The sequence below is a fragment of the Polistes dominula genome, unplaced genomic scaffold (genome assembly GCF_049000335.1).
Source record: "Polistes dominula isolate Pdom_NZ unplaced genomic scaffold, Pdom_raw_medaka contig_78, whole genome shotgun sequence".
In the NCBI taxonomy this organism is placed as follows: Eukaryota; Metazoa; Arthropoda; class Insecta; order Hymenoptera; family Vespidae; genus Polistes; species Polistes dominula.
This window is the reverse complement of record NW_028301042.1, coordinates 3,504,900-3,524,811: the sequence shown is the minus strand read 5'-3', so window position 1 is coordinate 3,524,811 and position 19,912 is coordinate 3,504,900. Positions and strand designations below refer to the sequence as shown.

General features: G+C 28.6%; 4 protein-coding genes across 9 annotated transcripts in view; 2 read left to right on the top strand and 2 right to left on the bottom strand.

Annotated features, from left to right (window-relative positions):
- Positions 1-3: 3 nt before the first annotated feature.
- Positions 4-4,573, bottom strand: Uck (Uridine-cytidine kinase). 2 transcript variants are annotated; one of them, XM_015330368.2, is made up of 5 exons: positions 4,437-4,573; positions 4,026-4,282; positions 2,761-2,906; positions 2,520-2,666; positions 4-600 (listed from the first exon to the last, which is right to left on the bottom strand). In XM_015330368.2, the coding sequence occupies exons 1-5, from the start codon at positions 4,563-4,565 to the stop codon at positions 482-484; spliced, it is 798 nt and encodes a 265-aa protein (XP_015185854.1). In that variant the 5' UTR covers positions 4,566-4,573; the 3' UTR covers positions 4-481. The 2 variants fall into 2 exon arrangements, with proteins under 2 accessions (XP_015185854.1, XP_015185853.1); XM_015330367.2 differs by lacking the exon at positions 4-600 and adding an exon at positions 665-1,908.
- A 431-nt stretch (positions 4,574-5,004) lies between these two features.
- Fpgs1 (Folylpolyglutamate synthase 1) lies at positions 5,005-9,106 on the top strand. Of its 2 annotated transcripts, XM_015330366.2 has the most exons (5): positions 5,005-5,137; positions 5,257-5,323; positions 5,515-5,571; positions 5,768-5,883; positions 7,044-9,106. In XM_015330366.2, the coding sequence occupies exons 2-5, from the start codon at positions 5,258-5,260 to the stop codon at positions 8,401-8,403; spliced, it is 1,599 nt and encodes a 532-aa protein (XP_015185852.1). In that variant the 5' UTR covers positions 5,005-5,137; position 5,257; the 3' UTR covers positions 8,404-9,106. The 2 variants fall into 2 exon arrangements, with proteins under 2 accessions (XP_015185852.1, XP_015185851.1); XM_015330365.2 differs by lacking the exon at positions 5,005-5,137 and having other exon boundaries at positions 5,188-5,323.
- Positions 9,107-10,173: 1,067 nt separating this feature from the next.
- sws (patatin like phospholipase domain containing sws) lies at positions 10,174-17,960 on the bottom strand. Its single transcript, XM_015330369.2, is given in 16 exon segments — positions 10,174-10,599; positions 10,690-10,985; positions 11,069-11,389; positions 12,024-12,140; positions 12,654-12,840; positions 12,928-13,203; positions 13,284-13,664; positions 14,208-14,376; positions 14,450-14,699; positions 14,702-14,828; positions 14,907-15,200; positions 15,304-15,676; positions 16,155-16,486; positions 16,566-16,985; positions 17,083-17,478; positions 17,724-17,960. Coding segments are annotated over 16 exon segments (4,047 nt in total). The 5' UTR covers positions 17,730-17,960; the 3' UTR covers positions 10,174-10,497.
- A 1,063-nt stretch (positions 17,961-19,023) lies between these two features.
- Positions 19,024-19,912, top strand: part of Cip4 (formin-binding protein 1-like Cip4) — a 95,060-nt gene continuing 94,171 nt past the window's right edge. For all 4 annotated transcript variants that reach the window (XM_015330374.2, XM_015330377.2, XM_015330376.2 and 1 more), the window contains exon 1: positions 19,024-19,264. In XM_015330374.2, the coding sequence (XP_015185860.1) occupies positions 19,241-19,264 (24 nt within the window). In that variant the 5' untranslated portion in view covers positions 19,024-19,240. The remainder of the gene's footprint in view (positions 19,265-19,912) is intronic.

Genomic DNA, 19,912 nt, shown 5'->3' with positions numbered 1-19,912 from the left:
ATGTTCGTTTTGATATTTAACAATGTTGTTATCCATAAATATATTTAAAATTTTATTTGAAATAAATATGACGTTTTCAATATTAAGAAAAAGTCTAAATTTTTCTTTAATATAACATGCAATTAAATAAAGTCTGAACAAACAAGACAACAATATTATAATAACTTTATAATAAGTAACGCTTGTTTAGATGTATTTATATATAAATATAATAAATTATAAGAAAGTGTTTTATATTTAATCAATGAATTGTGATTGAATTTAGAAATAATAATAATAATAATAATAATAATATATTAAATTTTCAAGCGTCTTTTATAAAGTACTATAAATATTTTTCAGAAAAATAATAATATTTTCTTTTTTTTCTTCTTCTTCTTCTTTTATAAAAGACTTTATAACTTTTTAATTCTACAATTCTAAAATAAAACCTAATGTTGTAATATTTTTTGTATTGAAAGAAAAACTAAAATGATCAGCATTAATGTGGCCTCTTGAACAATCCTTCAGTTCTGCTTATCGAACTCTCAGATTCCATTGTTACTCTACCACGATTGCTTAAGAAGTCTCTTATGTGTTGTACTATCAAATCTATTGCCACTGTAACAAAGGTTTAACGAATCAATATACGGTTAAAGGTTATTTCTTCAATAATTGAAAAATGTTCTTTAATGTTTTTATTATGATATTATATTACATACACGTTTATCTAAAGTATATCAAATTATGCAATGTATATTGTTCAATTTACATTTGCGTTTACTGAGAACGAGGTGGTACTTTTTAATAATATATATTTCTTTATTTTATTTTTTTTTAACTTTTTTTTTTTTTTTGTTTCTATTCGACTATTTAGCTGTATAATAAGTAAATTACCAAAAGAGAATAAAATTATATAATATATAAATAAAAAATTTTTTTTTAAGTACATATATAAAATTGTATCTAATAAAATAATTATTAAATGTACATGTGTGTATATATTTATATATACTTGTTAAAATAATGAAATTAAAGGTAAAATTATGCTCCTAACATATGAAATTGTTAAATATTAAGTTACTTAATTATGCACATTTACGCTTTTCATGATCAATTGTATTATGAAAAATTGAATGGACATGATTAAAGGAAAAATATTAAAATTTTTACAAACGAAAGTGCATAATATCGATTTGTATGAGCATGAACACATATGTATAAAATACTTAAAGCTATATCTCTTTCTAAATATTAATACTTGGGACGCTTTTCTTTTATAAAGATACAAACGTGCATATATCTATTAGACGGTAATATAAACATACAACATACCATATGTAAAATAAAAGCTAACATTAATAAAAAATTTCGAAATGCTCTCTTTCTCTTTCTCTCTCTCTCTCTTTCTCTCACTTACTCTCATACCTGTCTCCATTGTATTAGTTTGGTAAAAGAAATGGTTTATGAAATAGTATTACTTGCTACAAATGTAATGCAAAATTTTATTATATTTAAAAAAAAGAAAAAAAAAAGAAATATGTTGTATTAAGGTTAATTTATGATTACCATTTCTAAAGTGACAAGTATAAGCACATAACATTGACTTAATATGAGCGAACTAGTGCGTATGTAGTATGTAACATATTACACGTACACTCACACACGCACAGAACGAACATAATAAGTATAAAAAAGCAACGAATGCGAGGTTACTGCGTAAGAAATATGCAGTTTACTAAGTGCAAAAGATGCAGTGCATGTAATCAATATCATCGTGTGTTATTTTCTCAAATCATATGCTGAGTGTGTCGGATGAAGCCAAAGTACGCCTATGCTGACAGATGTATGGATGCTGCCCGGTTGATTTTTCAGCCTTTTTCAAGCGTAAAATGTCCCAGATGTGGTGCACTATTAGATCTATTGCCACTGCAAACATACAATAACCAAAACCATGTATGCTTTTAGAAGATGCCATTAATTTTCTGCTTTAATTGTATGTATTAAAGCGCGTCGATAAGTTGAAAATAATATTATCTTTACACACCAGGCAGCATCCATAACGGGCAACAAAATTTACTGAAGTATGTGTAATTAATACATAATATAATATAATAAGTGCTCTGAAAATCCAATCTTGCATCCGAACAATTTATACAACAACTTATTTACAAAATAATTATTTAAATATACTTCAAATAAAATATCACACACAATTTTAATACTTTAATATTTTTTATATATGTCGGATACAAGATGGATGATTGTATGATAAAGCAGTTTGAAGTAATATTTTGCAAAAATTAAGTTATTATAAAAAATATTTTACTAACTAAAAATAAATATATAGTTAAAGATTTTCAAACAAAATTTAAATAATAAAATATGATCATTAATCTAATAATAAATATCTCTAAATAGTCTAACCATCTAATAAAATTGAATTTTAATTATAGTTATTTTTTTATCGTATCAAGAATTTAATTTGTTTTTAATATCGTATTTATTTGGTATTTAATATATATAAAAAAAATAGTTACCTGTATTATCTGCTCCTCTAGGTATAATAACGTCGGCAAATTTTTTTGTAGGTAAACAAAACTCTTCGAATGCCGGTTTCACATAATTCATGTATTGATTTAATACGTAATCTAAATCCCTTCCTCTTTCATTTATATCTCTGGGTACTAAAATAAACATTATTATTATTATTATTATCATCATGATCATCATTGTTTATAACTTAAATATTATATATATGCGTGCATGTGCTTTTATTACCCCTTCTAGCTAATCTGGTGTCCGAGTCTGTATCTACAAATAACTTCATATGAAATAAGTCTCTTATTTTGGGAAAGTAGAAAACTAGAATTCCTTCGAACAAAACTACATCTGCGGGGTATATTGTTGTTACCTGATCCTTCATTCTAGAAAAAAAATATACAAAATTGTACATTCTATATTATATATATATATATAGGGTGTCCGATAACTGATGATACAAGCAAGCTGATTATATGCGAAGGACTGAATTGAAAATATAGAATACAATTTATTCGAATAAACATATACTTGGTCTAAATTCAACTTAACAAATTTCATTATCTTACTCTAGGATATTTTGAAACGCATTCTTTTGGTTCTTAACACTTAACCAACTAGTAATGGTTTTATTTTCAAACTGACTAATTTTCAAACTTAGTTTTTTGAAAATGAAGCTTTGTGTGAACTAATATTTTTGTCTTAGTTTTTCATGTATAATTACATCTGCTCGGTTATACCATCAATTACAGGATACCCTGTATATGTTACTGTTACTTTGTTAAATCCATTAATTCGTGAAATAACTATACCAACCAGGTAAAATATGAAATAAAGCAGAATTACATACTTCAACTAAATGTAATATGTGAATTTGTAATCGGTGAATAGTTAAAGTATAAAATTGGTATTTGAAACATCTTTAAGGTCAGCTTTTGTTTCTACGACAATACTCATCATTATGTATTTGAAAACAAATGTTCTGTTAGTTTTGCATTGTTCTATCGATTTTGAATATACTACGTTGAAATCTATTACAGTAATAGTTTGTAGAAATAGATTCAATTCAAGAAAACTTTGCTGAAAAATTGAAAGCTTGAAAAATCATCGGTAAACATACAAAAAGCACGTGGAGTAAGTAAAAGTGTTAAAGTTTCTGTTTGCAAAAATTACAACAATTTTTGGTCATTGAAGCGCTATGATGTTATTCAGGTCGTAGAAATGGAAATTTACCATGAAAGCCAAATGTGCTGTAATAAATGAATTTTTGCCGATAAGACCAAACCAACAACTCATAATAGAATCATGAAACAATAATAACTACATACCTACTATTACTTCATCAAACAACTATTTAAAATATATAATATAAAATTCTTTTTATATATATATGCTTTCTTTAAAATACTCAGTTATGTCATAAATTAACTGAATTATAAATTTTTAACAGTAACATATATATATATGTATACATAGCAGTTTTTGAAATGTTTATCGGAACATACAAACTGTTAGTTCTGTAATCATAAACTGGTATCTGGCATTTGACACCTGCAAGTATATCTTGCAAAGTTAACAAAATCATATCGTTATCAAATGCATCTGGATGATCAAAATTGTACTGTCCTTTCTCGGCCTTTAATTTTTCAGCTGGTGTAAGTTCACGATAGAAACTATCTTGCGATATGCAAACAACTCGTCGTTGCATATGATCCATATCGACCTGACCCAGTTTTTCCATTATACGTTTGCATACCGTTGACTGAATAAAAAAACAAATAAATTAAACATGTATATATCTATATATAATAAAAATTATTTAATGTTATTCTTTTTTTTTCTTTTCAAGATATTTATTATTATTTTGAAGAGAAAAAAAGAAAGAAAGGTTAGAACTTTGTAAAAACTTTACTTACCTTTCCACTGGCTGTACCACCCGAAACTCCAATTAAAAAAGGTGTTTTACCTTCAACACCATTCAATTTTCCATTAAAACCAAAAGACATTTTACGTGTTGTGCCAGAATTTATGGACATGTAAGCCATTATTTGAAACACTTTAAACAAGTGATTTGTGAACAAATGATATTACTACTGGATCGATACAAAAAAAAATTTAAGTAAAAAAAAATATCTAATTTGTATCCAATAATTTACAAGTGTCGGCGGACATATATACGACGAACAAACAAATAAATACGCAGCGTAGGATCATGGATATGCACTTTCTAGCAATACTATTATATATCTATATATATACACATATGTATAGTAAAAAAGAGTCGTAGTGAATGCCGGTTATACTAAAGAACTTGTACACACTTTGTTTTTATAGGTTATATTATATTATCCATTTGTTTTATATAACTTTGTTATTATATTTATATATTAAAATATTTTCTTTTTAACAAATATATATATTATTACGATTATAAATACATCATTTTATATGTAAAATTGCAATTAATTAATCTACATTTGTACATCAAAAGTGAAATAAGTTACAATATGCGTAAGAAAGTTGATTTAATGGCATGGATGACGTCATCGTGCACCACTAGTACCACCACGTGACTAGTTTCCTTTATTTACTGTTATTTGTTTATATAATTTTTTAGGTAATAATGTGTAATTACGATGTTTCTTTCTCTCGAATAAATTATTCGTATTTTTTTTTAAAACGTGACATGTATATAATTATTTAACAAAAAAAAAACAATGTGTCTTTTCTCGATAGTATGGGATTTGTACGATTTCAATTTTCTATCGCTCGTATATTTGAAATCACATGTCTCAGAATTGCGGTAAGAATTATCTAATTATCTTTTTTTTTTGGCTATTTATCTTTTTTTTTTTTTATCAGCAACGATGATAAACTTTGAACTTGTAATGTAAGATTAAGTATACAAAACACAAATATTTTTTCAATATTTTAATCTATAATTTGTAAGTGATAATATAATCAATGAATTTTCTAATGTATACTTTATTGCAGAAAATTGTAAAGAACATGTATAAAGAGCGTTCCAGTTATACCATTAGAAATTACCATGTAAGTTTTATTTTATTGTTAAAAAATATTATATTTCACTTTTTTATCGTTTCTTTATAATATTACGTAATTTTTACATGTTCAACAACGTGATTGATATGTTATATTAATTTTGAATAACTCAAATTTTTTAAAATAATATATTTTCTTTTCAATTAGATAATGATAAATATAAATTAATTGATTATTTTTACAGGATGCTATTAAAAAGTTACAGTGTCTTCAAAGTAATGGTACATATATCAAAATTAATGCAAATAATCCAACAAGAAATGTGGCCAAATTGAAGGATATGGAAAAATATTTAAATAGGTATAAAATATATTTTTTAATTATTCATTAAGAAAATCCTTTGGATCGTTAATATTTAATAATTAATAATTTTTGTGAGATGTGCGATAGTCGGACAAAATTTTTAGCTAAATTACGGCATATAATTTACAATAGTTTTGTAGTTGACAATGAACATAGTTAGATTCTCTTATTTTTTTGTGTATTTCAATATAAGAAATGTTACATTCTTCATCAATATATAATGCTTATTGTCATTTGAGTTCTTTAATTTATAAACAAATGAATCAAGTATACTTTCTTATTATTAGTATCATAATATTGAAGTTATGTGTGATATATAATTTAAAATATAACTAAAAATATAACTTAAAATAACAAAAGTGCATTTTTACTAAAACTTAGTTCACAATAACACAATTAATTTACTTTAATTAACAATTGTTGCATCAAACTTTTTTTGAAGAAACTTACACCATGTGTCAACTAATAATAACCATAATGACTGACATTTTTCATACATTATACAAGCTTATGATATTATATTTAACACGTTAAAAAAATCATTCGTTGCTGTATTGGTGGTCACATTCTTCTACAGTTTCATTAGTGTTTAATTGGTGGCCAAATGTAATATGATGATTCAGAAAAAATAAATTTTATACAGCTAATCTAACACGTGCTTTTTCTTAGCCATTGAAATATGACTTAAAGATGGAATATAAATTCTTCTGTTTTATATTATTTAATAGTAATGCGCACTTAGTTTACATTTAACTTGGTGTATTTTAGTGTCTTATTCTTAGATATTTTTATATTTCTTAATATGTTTCTAAATATTGTCACAAAATAATCAAATCTTTTGTATTGGTTTTACTCTTATGCTTATTGAACAAGGCTTTTAGTTTCTAGGGTTACTTCAGCTCTGTCTTGTACACATATACTGGACAAATTTTCAAACTTGTGAATTTTTCGCGTAAAATCATCCCTTGCTGAGTTTATGGGACACTTATTTGTTTTATTTTATTACGGTACACATAATAAATGAATTAAAAAGCATCAATTGTGAAACGATGTAGGACAACGTGTTGCCTATATTCAGCTAAAAACTTTGAAATGACCTAGGAAAACTTGTGTTCTCCATTGCGAAAGTGTTAATAATAATTCGTTGGTTTTGGCAGGTCTGGTATTAGCTTGGAACAACTGGACGAGCTCTCTGTTATACATGTAGCCGGTACCAAAGGAAAAGGTTCGGTTTGCGCTTTTACAGAATCCATATTGCGAGCGCATGGATTTAAAACTGGTTTTTATAGTTCACCTCATTTAATTACCGTTAAAGAAAGATTTAGGATAAATGGTAATCCTATCGATGAAAGAGATTTTGCTTATTATTTTTGGAATTTGTATAAAAAATTAGATAACTTGAAAGAATTTGAATCTGACATGCCAATGTATTTCAAATTTCTTACTATTTTAATGTTTAATATGTTTTTACGAGAAAATATAGACGTAGCAATTATAGAAGTTGGAATAGGTGGAGAATATGATTCAACCAATGTCATAAGAAATCCTGTATGTGTTGGTATAACGAGTTTAGCGTTAGAACATACTTCTATTTTAGGAAATACGATAGAAGAAATAGCATATCAAAAAGCAGGTATTTTCAAGCCAAATACAATTGCGTTTACGGTACCTCAACAAAAAGAAGCTTTAGAAATATTGAAACAAAGAGCAATCGAAAGGCAAACCGTTTTAAACGTTACTCCATCCTTTCAGGATTATAAATGGAAAAATAACGTATTAAATAATACAAGGTTTAGTCAAATTCAACAACAAAATGCGTCTTTAGCAATACAGTTAGCAATTCAATGGATGCAATCTCGAATGAATCCAAATCATTCTTTGATAATTAATAAGAAACTTAATAACAATTTAGAGAGCAATAATGTACAAACGAATAATATTAAAGGTAACAATATTGAAGAAGAAAAATATATATCATTTGAAAAAATTACAAGTGCATTATCTCGTTGCGTGTGGCCAGGACGACAAGAAATTTTAAAGGGTACTTTATTTGATTTTTATTTGGACGGTGCTCATACTATGGAAAGTATGGATTGTTGCATTTCTTGGTTTAGTAATCAAATAGAAAACGTTAATGGTAAACGATATTTGATTTTCAACATGATCGGTAAACGCAATGTGTCTCCGTTTATAAAATCATTGAAAAAGATTCAATTTCATAAAGTTTATTTTGTGCCTAATCTTTCTGGAATACCGGAAGTAGATATTCAATCGACGACCATTTCGATAAATGAACAAAAAAACAAATGTCAAGAGTATTGCAAAATGTGGGGAGAACATTCCGTTGTTGCAGAAAATGTAATGGAAATTTTTAATGATATTAAGATGGAACATGCAGTTGAGAAAGCTAATATTAGTAAAGATAGATCTCAAATACTTATTACTGGATCTTTACATTTAGTAGGAGCAGCTCTTGCTATTTTAGATCCTAATTTGACTATGACTACTAAATTTTAACCCTTTCTTTTTGGCACAGCCGCGGTCGCTTGTAAATACAGTAGTAGCGTGTAAAAGTTTTTTAAACTATTCTATTTTTTCATACGAAGATGAGCAAATATAAATGATCAACAACAAAACGTATTAATTTATATTTGAAAAATAATCAATTGCATATATTGTTAAATAATTCATTATTACAAAGTTTTTATCTAATAACTGCCGCGTATTATATATAGTCTATGAAAACAAAAAATTCGAAAAATAAGAAAACACGATTTGATCTTCTTCATTTTACACAATACTTCGTAGCCATGTCCTTTAGTAGCGATAATTGCAATGCACCAATGAGATATGAATGATGCATCCGTTCTTGTAACAATATTTCCTCACTTAAGTGACAAATGATTTCACAATTCTGTCTTTTTGCAATGATTTGTTGTTCCAACACGATATTTCAGATCTTCCCGCAGAAATTTGTTGAATTAAATATAAGTCCGGTAACTCTTCACTATTGCTGCAAATCATTTATCATTGGATTTCAATACAGTTATCAGAAAATACTCCTCAAGCTTTCATGTTCTCATTATCATGTTTTATGGTAGAAATTTAGTTTCCGATATTATGATATGATCTGATTATTTTATTTATTGTATTATAATTATATATATATATATATGTATGTATATTTTATATTATATTAAATTTAGTACTCTTTACATCATACTTGGTACCTGTTAGACGTTTTACATACTTCTGATCGTTACTTCCAAATAATTAAAATTTGGATTCGTTTTAAGAAACACTTTCCATCAATCTGATGCTGTCTAATGCTGATATTTTTTTTTGTAAAGTTTAATGTAGCCTTCTTATTTTTTTTATATTCCAATTAACATCAACAAGATTTTCATTTTGTAATTCCAGTGAAATTGTTTACTGCAGTTTTTCATGGATCTACGGTACACTTTCTTATTATAATTTTGTCGATGTGTTTCGAAATTTTGTTGCGATCTACCACTCCAATTTTTGTCACATACCGAGTTTGTTTTAATCTATATATTTAGTAATAATACGATTAATTGTACTTTTTTTCCAATAAATAAAGCCATAGCAATATCACTAGAACACTTTCCTTCTGAAGAAAGTTTTAACATAGTTTAAAGGATTTAAATATTATTTTATTTCGACATTGTGATAGAAATAAGGCTAATTTTCGATTGTAAAGCATTTATTGAAACTAATACGAAAGAAAATGCAAGCAAATTGTGTGTGCAATACCACAGCCAAATAAAAGCTCCAATTTTTGTACATCAATAAATCTTGTTTCATGCAATTATACAAACAAAATAATATATTTCACGTTATTATCCATATTTTAGCTTTTTAAAATATTAACAAGCAAAGAAATTTTTAATATTCTATCAATTAATCAAAAACAATAGCTTAATTCAAAATTTTTGCACCTTACTGTATATTCTATATCAAACAATGCATCAGTTGAGACAACAGTTTCACTATGCAGTGCATACATTTATGTAATTAACAAATATATCTAGTTTTTGCAGAACTTCTTAATTCTTATTACATAATATTTAGTATAAAAAATCACTGCAATAATCAAAATGTACCCTAATCAATATGTGCAATTATGATAACTACTCTACTTGTTATTTTGATTACATATTAACATCCTTTACATGAATACCTCTTTATAAATGACGGTCAGAATGAAAGAGTAAAAATGTTTCAATATTAATGCATATAAAATAGAAAAATAAAATATTCTCCGGATCTGTAGAAATATTAAAATTATATTATATATTATAACTATATAATAAGAATACATTGCATTGTGATACATTGCATTGTGATATATGTTTATATAACAGAGCATTTGAATGACTATTTTTGGACAGTTTATTTGTACTTGAATATAAAGGTATTATTATTATTATTATTTTTAATAAAACTTGAATATATAAGATAACAATTTTGTTATAACAAACAGGACTACTACATACAATATTTTTTCTTCGTTCTTCTTTTTCCTCTTTTTTTTTCTTAGTACACGAGCATTAGAAATGAAATGTAAGAGAATTTATCTAATAACTTATTTTAAAACATCTTTGGATGATATTCTAATTCAGATTCAGCTTCTGTATCTGATAAACTAAGGGAAACACCTGTTCTTCTTCTATGACGATTTTCTTCAGGACTCTATGAGATTTCATATCATAGATATTATTTAATTAGATTTATATATATTAATATAAGTGCGCAAAATAGCATTTGATAAAGATAACTCACCTGATCCAGAATACCGGCAGTGGGTTCAGAAGCATAGCCTACTTCTTGTGCATCTTCCTCTAAATCTGCTTCGTATTCCTCCATTTCATCTGAATCGCTATCAATATCCAAATCTACGTATCGATTACCTCTTGATACTTTGCATACCATTTGTGCTAAATCAGTAAATGTATATGAAGAAATTGATAGTTGATTTTCCGCTGGATTTCTTTCCTTTAAAGCTTTAGCATTTTCTCTATACGCATTAAATCTTGGAAGAACTCCTACTTTAGATTGTCCTTCGAAATATGTTTTTCCTACACAGAGATTTTATGTATGTAAAATTGCTCAATAGGATGATGCACATGCATATATTTTAACCTTTAAGTTTTATTCTTACCATGTTGATATCCAACTTCTTTAATATCATCAAAACTGGCAAACTGAAGTGTCTTGAATTTGTCTATCGGAGGTCTGATATATTCGCAATAATCAGAACTCTTGACTTCTTCTAATTGTCTGACACAACTAACGTATGCTAATCGTGATTGGATGTCTGGTAAATTAGGAACTTTGACCGGTGTTGCGAATGGATTCCAACGTTTCCACAATAACCACCATCCGGACAAAGAATCACCATAGTTAGTTAAATCTGTATCATCTTGTGATCCAACGTCAATGGCCAAGATATGGTGAGCTCCTTGCCTCAGCATTTCGTCAGCTTAAATAAAAATGGATATTGATACTATCGGTAGGATTTTAATTAGGATGTTAACATAATAAAATGCAAGCAACTCTTTTAGCACGCTTTTATATACCTGGCACGTTATTTACATAACACCCGTCGACCAAAAGATGCCCATCAAGAGGATCGCAAATAGGAGGAAAGACACCAGCAATAGTCATACTGGCTCGAATGTATCTCCATAGTAAACCTGAGTTGACTTAGCTATTCAGAATTTGATAAATGCATCTTTTATCAACGGGAGTGAGCTTATAATGTTTGTAAATTATTTTTTTGTTCAAATCACTAATGTAACTATTACAAGATTAACAAAAAAGTAATTCTTTTTCAACCGGCTTAAATTGAAAACAATGTGCACTTTTGCACAACCGTGTACGACAAAACAAAGTGTATGACAAACTCATACAGACTTTTTAAAAAAATGTTTTATGTAAAAACGAAGTAAATTTACTTATTAAATATATAAATCTATCATATTTAAATGAACCACCATTTTATATATTTTTATATAATAAATAAAATGATTAACTTTTCTTCTTTCGTATCTTTACTAAAAGCAGATTTATACGTTTTTACATAAACAGATTTGATTATATTATTGAAATATTACCTGGAAGGTTATTGACGTACCCGCCGTCGAGTAGGAGATGGCCATCAACAGGATCACACATGGGTGGCATATAACCAGATAAAGACATCGAAGCCCGAATGTAACGCCACAGCGATCCTAAACACGACGAATTATTTTCTTTTTTTTTTAATACAATTTCCATTTGTACATATACCAAAAAAACTTCCTATAATCTCTTATATTAAAAAATATGATTATTGAAGCAAACACATTTGCAATATCAAGCAAAATCTTGCATTATGCAATTATGATGCTTCGTTATCATTATTTAAATAAGAGTATACAGGAAGAAGGTATTAATAATGATAAGTGTGTGAAAATCTCTTTAAGGAAACAAGTTATAAATTTTGCCAATTTATAATTCATCAAAAGCGACAAAACGGAGAGTACGTCAACAATAATTATTAAAAAAGCTCACTCCCCTAATTAAAGAATTTGCTACTTATAAATATTCTAGAATAACATATTCATAATTTATAGATATAGAGAGAGCAAAATAATAAATGAAAATATTATAAGCAGATATAAAAAAAAGTCTACAAGATTTAACTGTAAACTATTAAAGCTTAATATTTCAAAGTCTATATATATATTTGTTTAAATACATACCGTGGGTGTGCGTTCGCATACAAGAATCAGTAATATCGGTAGTTATGGTGAAAAATGGAAGCCATAGATCTTCTATATAAGTATCTCCAAAAGTTGTTTGAATAGTTTTATTAAAATCTTTTCCAGAGAACATCGATGTCATAGGATAAGTTAGATCAAAAATTTGTCTCCACCATTGAGTCATTTTCTACAACATAAGAGAATAGAAATCAAATAAATGGTATCTCATCCATAAGATAGAATAAGATATCAAATGAGATATTATTTTGTTTACCTTAGACCATTCGCGAGCCTTTTGCGTTGTCGTTGTTATATTTTTTTCCATACACCACAATGCACCCATAAAGGCACCGATACTGACTCCGCCAACCATATCTATAGGAATTCCAGCTTCTATAATAGCTTTGAGCATTCCCACATGTGCCGCACCTCTAGCACCACCTCCACCAAGTACTAAACCAACCGACGTGCCTGTTAACCAACGTGCCAATCTACTAAAATCGCTATGTACGTTTGGCTCGGACTTTAGTACTTTTGAGTATAATTCACTCTGAAAGAAATATACATATATTTGTATTATATTCATTATTATAACTTATTAAAAGAGATATATAATTAAGATATAATTACAAGTCTATATTGAGATTTCCTAGTAAACATTCGTTTAGGGCATTGAATATGATGATGACTGGAGACCCAAGATCTCATGTTTAACCATTGTACGGTATTTGTTGGTCGTTGGCCACTTTGCTCTTTATGTAAAAGTACTAACTCCTTTTGTGTACGCATTACTAAACGTTCTACCTCACGTTCTGTACGTCCTATAGACGGTGTACGATCACCTAAACCTACTATTAATATACAATCTGCTTGTCGTACACATCTTTGAGTCCATAATGTATAAGTCGAATCACATTGATATAAAGAAATTCGATGTTGATCTTCTTGTTGAGCTAGCCATGAAGTTAATCTATATTCATTCATAGGTTCCATAATTGTTGTACCTAAGGTCTGCACAATAAACATTGTTAATATCTATATTCATTATACAATTCTAAAAATTATATAATATATTAATAATAGAATATTTCTATGAGATAGTAATTGGGTAATTAGAAAAATAGAGTTAAATCTTTGAACTTTATGAATGTATAGATGCATCCAATTAAAGCTATTGGTGTGGATAATGGGTGTATATATGAGTTCACAAAAAATTACTAGCATGAATTATGAACTCATTTATACATTTTAAATATCCATTTTTAAGTCTTATATGTAAATGTATTAATTTTAGTGGATTTGAAATAGAGCGTTTTTCATATTATTTATTATATTTATTATGTTTAGTTTTTATATCTTATTTTTAAATTTTTTATCCTTTTTAATAAATTAAAATTTATATTCTTTAAATATAAATAAAATATTATATGAAATATACGTTGTATTTATATTTCTATATTATATTCTATATTTGCAGTAATTAAAAGGTATTTTGTCCATACAAAAAGCTTTGGTAGGAAGTAATTTCAAGTTAAACAAAGTTTTAAAAAGTACCTTTTTAACGACATCTGAAGTAAGTCGTAGACAAGGTCCAATAGCGCATAATGAATGATATAATTCGTATGTAAATGCACTTAAAGGGACATCGTCTGATACAGGAACTATAGCTACTGTCGAAAAATTGACTTGTGCCGGTCTCGCATCGACTGTTGCAGCTGCTCTTCTACATAATAGTAAAATATCATTTAAAAAGTAAGAAAAGTGTTAATATTAATGGAATATATTTGATAACTTACTGCGTATCATTACTACTATTTTTAGTATGCGGTTGTTGCCATGTACCCAATATTCGGTGACCGAGTAAATTAATAAGCCTTGTAACAACGATAGGATATCGTAATTTAATAACATTAAATAAACCTTCAGGTAACTTGGCCAATTCAGAATCTCTAACTGCCATAACAGTAGTAGATCTAGGAGTTTGCGTGACCATTTCAACGATTCCCACCAAATCTCCTTTTCCATATTCAGCGACAAGTTCTTTTTCCCATTTTTATAAGTAATCACAGATCTTAGTCGTCCACTTAAAACTATAAAAGTTGAATCTGATTCATCTCCTTGACGATATACGGCTCTTCCGCTTTCTAGAAATAGCCAATCCAAAGCAAAATCCACCTAAGGATACAATGGAAATTTCAATATAATTCTGATAAGATATTTTGTTTGTTCAAATGAATATGAATAAATACAAACCTGTCTTACAAAAGGACTTAATCGCCTAACGACTGTATGAGCTACATGTAATACTACAGTAGGCTGTTCACGCATGATTGCGAAAAAAGTTGATTTACTAAGTAAGGCAATTCGACTAAGATGTTTTGCTCTAATTGTATAAAAAGAAGGTTCTCCGGTTAATACCGCTAAACCTCCAACTATTTCTCCTTGATACGCTTTAAACATATGAACTTCTTGACCTGCGTCACGTCCTTCTGCAACACGTTGACTGACTAAGAGAGAACCAGATAATACATATACAAGTGCAACGTCCTAGGAAAAAAAAGAAAACAGAAGAAAATACTTTGAGTACATTAAATTAAGTCATCTTAATGAAAGATATATATATAAATCTCTATGAAAATAAATTCCATACTTTATTAGATTCTTCTTTCATCAAATATGTGCCTGCTGGTACTTCTTTGAGTTGAATTTTTCCATCTTTAAGAATAGTACTATCTTCCAATCCAAGTTCTTTAACAAAAGCTTCGGTTGCAATTTCAACAAGCTGTGCATCATCCAACTGTTGCGTCGTATCATTGATTGATCTCTTTTTGGGTGGATGAACGCTTCCTGTATGTATAATGTCAGGCTGAGTACCTTGCGAATGAGAACTTTGCAACGATTGATAACCCCCTGTCATCGGTGAATTCGTCCAATGAGAATCACATTCTGGTACAGTAACTGAAGTACTTTGACCCGACTGCGAATTGGGAGTTTGATTTTTCCACTCGTGAGAATTTTTAGATCTATAATATGAAATATGTAATCAAGTTTCACATTGATACATATTATAAGGTGATAAAAAAAGAATTTAATATTTGTGAACCTATATAGATTATAGTACTTATTATAAGTAAGAGTACAAAATGACTAACATGGGTCTTAAAATCTTAATATGCACAAATCATAAATATTTGATATTATTGCTTTCATTTGAATCATCATCCATGAATCATGGATAACCGTACATTTTCAAATATTTCTTTGAATAAGTATATTTCTAATCAAATTTCTTTGTGTATATTTACTACGTTGCCAAGAGACTTGCTTACGATATTGAATATTCATAAATAACAAAAGTTTATTTATGTTGAAAAGATTGATTTTAGAACCCACGTTAATTAGAGATTTTTACTCAATTCGATGAGTACTATATAAGCTCTTTAAATATTAAACCTCTTTTTTCTATCACCTTACATATATATAGATTTTTGGATAAAATACCTTCTATTGACTATTATAGGTACTGGCTGAGAAGCATTAGAATTAGCACTTTCTCTGTGTATACTACCATTATTTCCATCGCACTGATCAATGTTAACTGGAATTGTAGTACTAGGTATAGGTTCTGTAGTGGATGTAGCAAAATTCTCTCTTGTTCTTGATCTAACAGGTGAGCCAGAAAATGAACTTTGCTTTTTTTTGTGAGATCCTTGATTAACCAATTCAGCAGAAAGACCCAAATATTGATGTAATGCGGTAAATGTTACGCGTTGAAGGCGAACCATAATGACCTGGATAACTCGAACGAATGCATCTGGATGATCCTGAAAAACCTGTCAGGTAAATAAATATCAAATACAAGTATATAAAATTTTACTTATTTTTTCTATAAATAAAAACGACTTATTTAACCTCTTGAAATGCGCTCATTGGCAATTTGACGACGATAGAATCTTCTACGGCTCTTGCAGAAACAGTTTTATAAGTACTCGTGTGACCAGTAAGTACGTCAGTAAAACTTAAAAGACTGGTTACCGATTCTCCAGTTTTTACTAATTTTAAAGAAATTTGAGAACCATCGGGTCCTGTTATATATACGTTAACAAGACCCTGTTGTACGATGAATAGATTCTCGTCAGGATCTCCGATTTTAAATAAAATACTTCCAGCTGGTAAATTCATAATTTCCGTATGTTTACATAATTTAAGAAAAACAGGTTTCTCAAAATGGCCAAATACTCTGATGCTTTGTAACATGTACAAAGCATCTGGAGGTACTCTATCTCCTGGACCGTAATCTTCTTCTAGATATTCTGCTGGTGGCTCTAATACCTGTATCACATTAAACATAATATTGTATTATGTTAAACATAATAGTAAAATAGGTAGAATAAAATGAACAATAATATTTCAATAAAACATAACATACTTTTAATTGTTGAGGCACGGATTCTTTTTTCAATTGTAGGAGTCTTCGAGCAAATCTCATAACGGCTCTTCTTTTCTTTCCTTGACCAGTAGGATGTACTTGTCCGCCTATAGATTTGACTTTGCGTAACATTTTTCTTCCATAGAACAAAACTTTGTCTCTTTTTCTGAATCTTGGTTTGCCATTGCCTACTACAAATTCTTTGACCGGTAGGAACTCCTTGTTTTTCCATTTTCGTATAATGACAATCATTATCACCAATAGAATCAACATAATAGATGAAATAATGATGTACAGGGTCTTTGAAGTTTGATATCCTTCGATAAATGATCCGATCCATCTTGAAAAAGCGTATGATCCCAAATTCTTATTGATATTGCTAAATAATTCAACTACCTATAAAAAAAATTAAATTAGTATTAGATTAATAGTAATGATAATAAAAAAAAACTTGTCTTTTTTTTTCTTAAAATATAAAATACTTTAATATATCATTTAAAACATTGAATTAAATGTCATTGATTAATGCATCACGAAAGTGCAATACAAAGGAAATATAATACGAAATTCAAAAAGATAAATTATCGTAATAAAATGAATAACAATAATAATAATATTGACAAGTGTTTAATATGTACAACCTCCATAATGAGTAGTCATTTCTTCTTAGCCTCCGCTCTTCCACAATGTAGAAATATGAATGAGGAACGTCACGAATACATAAGTGTAAAATACAGACGAAGCAGTGCAGATTGAAGGAGACACTGCAATAAAAGCGATAGTGTGTACAATATGAACAAAACAAATCAATTCTTAATCAGTAACCTTTGATACTTCGTTCGAGTTAACCAGCGCCATTTTGGTTATTGCGTGACATATATATATATATATATAGATATATACATATTGTGTGACACATGTAAATATACTGCGTATGTGTGTATTTATAATGCAAACAATGTGCGTCAAATTCTAATGTAAATCTTCAAAATTTGATTATATAAAATATCTATGAAGGTTTTTGAAACCTTGACTCATATGAATGATAACAAAATTTTAAATATCTAATCGTTAATGTATGAATAATGATAATAATATTTAATATTGATTACGTACATTAAGCATTAGTTCCTTCTTATATTGACCAGTTTCTCAAGCTTACATTGACGTTTGATATGTTCCTAAGTATTTTCATTTTTAACAGTCCTGTAAAATATTAAGAGCTACCATAATAAGAAAGATAAAAAAAATTGCATATAATTTTTGCAATGTTTTCCCCTCTGGATAGAAGATAGAATATATCCAATGTAACCCCTGTTAGTCATAAAAGCTAATAGGGGTTTAATATTAACTCGAAGTAGTGAAAATTTCTATAAAATTCTTTGTTTCATTTCATTTCTAATTAATATTTATAAAAATACATTTATATAATATGCATTGGATAATATTTCACACACGAGTAATTAAATGTTATTATAAATAATATTATAATCAACGTATTAATTTTTTCGTTAATTTTCTTTCTTAATTCAAACGATTATTTATTCAAAATTACATTAATATTTCATATATAAATAAATAACATTAAGGGTATGTTACAAATAAATGAAATATGTATATATATATATATATATATATATATATATATATATACGCATGCTTAATCACGATAGGGATTGGCTGATAAAAATTTAAAAATAATTTTATAGAATTGATTAAAAAGATAAGAAAAACAAAACAATTCTTTTTCTTTCTTTTATTAAGAAAAAAAATAAAAAAACAATTACTAATATAAATCAAAGAATATTCATAATTTGAAATAAAAACGAAATTGAATAATCGACCAATCGAATAACAAGATCGGCCATATTATGCGCAGAAATGAAAGTTAGTTGAACGCGTCGCCGATAGAGTGAGCTCGAGTCGAATTCCGGGCGGTTTTAGACTGGCAGTCGGGTCCGGTCAGTCAGTGATTACGGGGCGACATGTTAGACGTATTTCTGTGATTGCTCGCGCGCGATAGTATTCGTGGCGCGACTTTACATGTTTCTCTCGTGCGTGCCAGACGATAGACGTGTCCGAGGACAACGTCAATTAATGTGAACAACTGTGTTTGTGTAAAAGGAGAAGATACTCGGAGAGTTTGGCCTTACCAAACATGAGCTGGGGTACCGAGCTTTGGGTAAGCTCCTTGTCTCTTTATTTCTTACCTATATATATATACACATACACACACATATACGCATTTCTTATAGATTGTCTCTTTTTATCCCTCTCTCTCTCTCTTATTTGTTCACTCCGGTCTTCAAGTATCTTTGTATCTCACTTTTCTCGTTTGTTGAAGGTAAGAGAGAGAGAGAAAGAGAAAGACATATATGTAAGTATATATATATATATATGTACGGTCATTCCTCCTTCTCTCGAGCTACTTCTGGAGAAACAGTCGTCCGGGCGCGTTCCGCCGACACGTAATCATGGTGTGTATCCGAAAAACCAGTTCGCGGTACCTCGTTCTGACTACTTGGCCGCACAGGAGTGTTTCGCCTTTTTGGTTGCTAGCCGTGGGCGATGTACCTCTCTTCGTTTCTCTCTGTCTCCCTTTTTCTTTCTTCCTTTCTTCCATCTCGCTTTTACCTTCTCTCACTCTCGTTCCATCTATCTATCTATCTATTTATTTATCTGATTCCTTGTTCATCTGAACCGGGCGGGTGTGTACTATGTACTCCGTCATGTACGTCATGTTCGTCATATTCGATTTGATTTTGACTAAATCGTCATGATGTGTGTGTGTGTTCTTCCTTTTGCTTCCCCATTTCCATAAAAATCTTCG

What these genes read in the sequence shown, in the direction of transcription:
- Uck (XM_015330367.2), bottom strand. Translation starts at nt 4,565, where the DNA reads ATGGCTTACATGTCCATAAATTCTGGCACAACACGTAAAATGTCTTTT. An exon ending in GTGGTACAGCCAGTGGAAAG is followed by an intron (nt 4,283 to 4,436) that starts GTAAGTAAAGTT and finishes TTTTTTATTCAG; the next exon opens with TCAACGGTATGCAAACGTAT. An exon ending in TAGAGGAGCAGATAATACAG is followed by an intron (nt 1,909 to 2,519) that starts GTAACTATTTTT and finishes GTATGTTTGCAG; the next exon opens with TGGCAATAGATCTAATAGTG.
- Fpgs1 (XM_015330366.2), top strand. Translation starts at nt 5,258, where the DNA reads ATGGGATTTGTACGATTTCAATTTTCTATCGCTCGTATATTTGAAATC. An exon ending in TCACATGTCTCAGAATTGCG is followed by an intron (nt 5,324 to 5,514) that starts GTAAGAATTATC and finishes ACTTTATTGCAG; the next exon opens with AAAATTGTAAAGAACATGTA. An exon ending in ATGGAAAAATATTTAAATAG is followed by an intron (nt 5,884 to 7,043) that starts GTATAAAATATA and finishes TGGTTTTGGCAG; the next exon opens with GTCTGGTATTAGCTTGGAAC.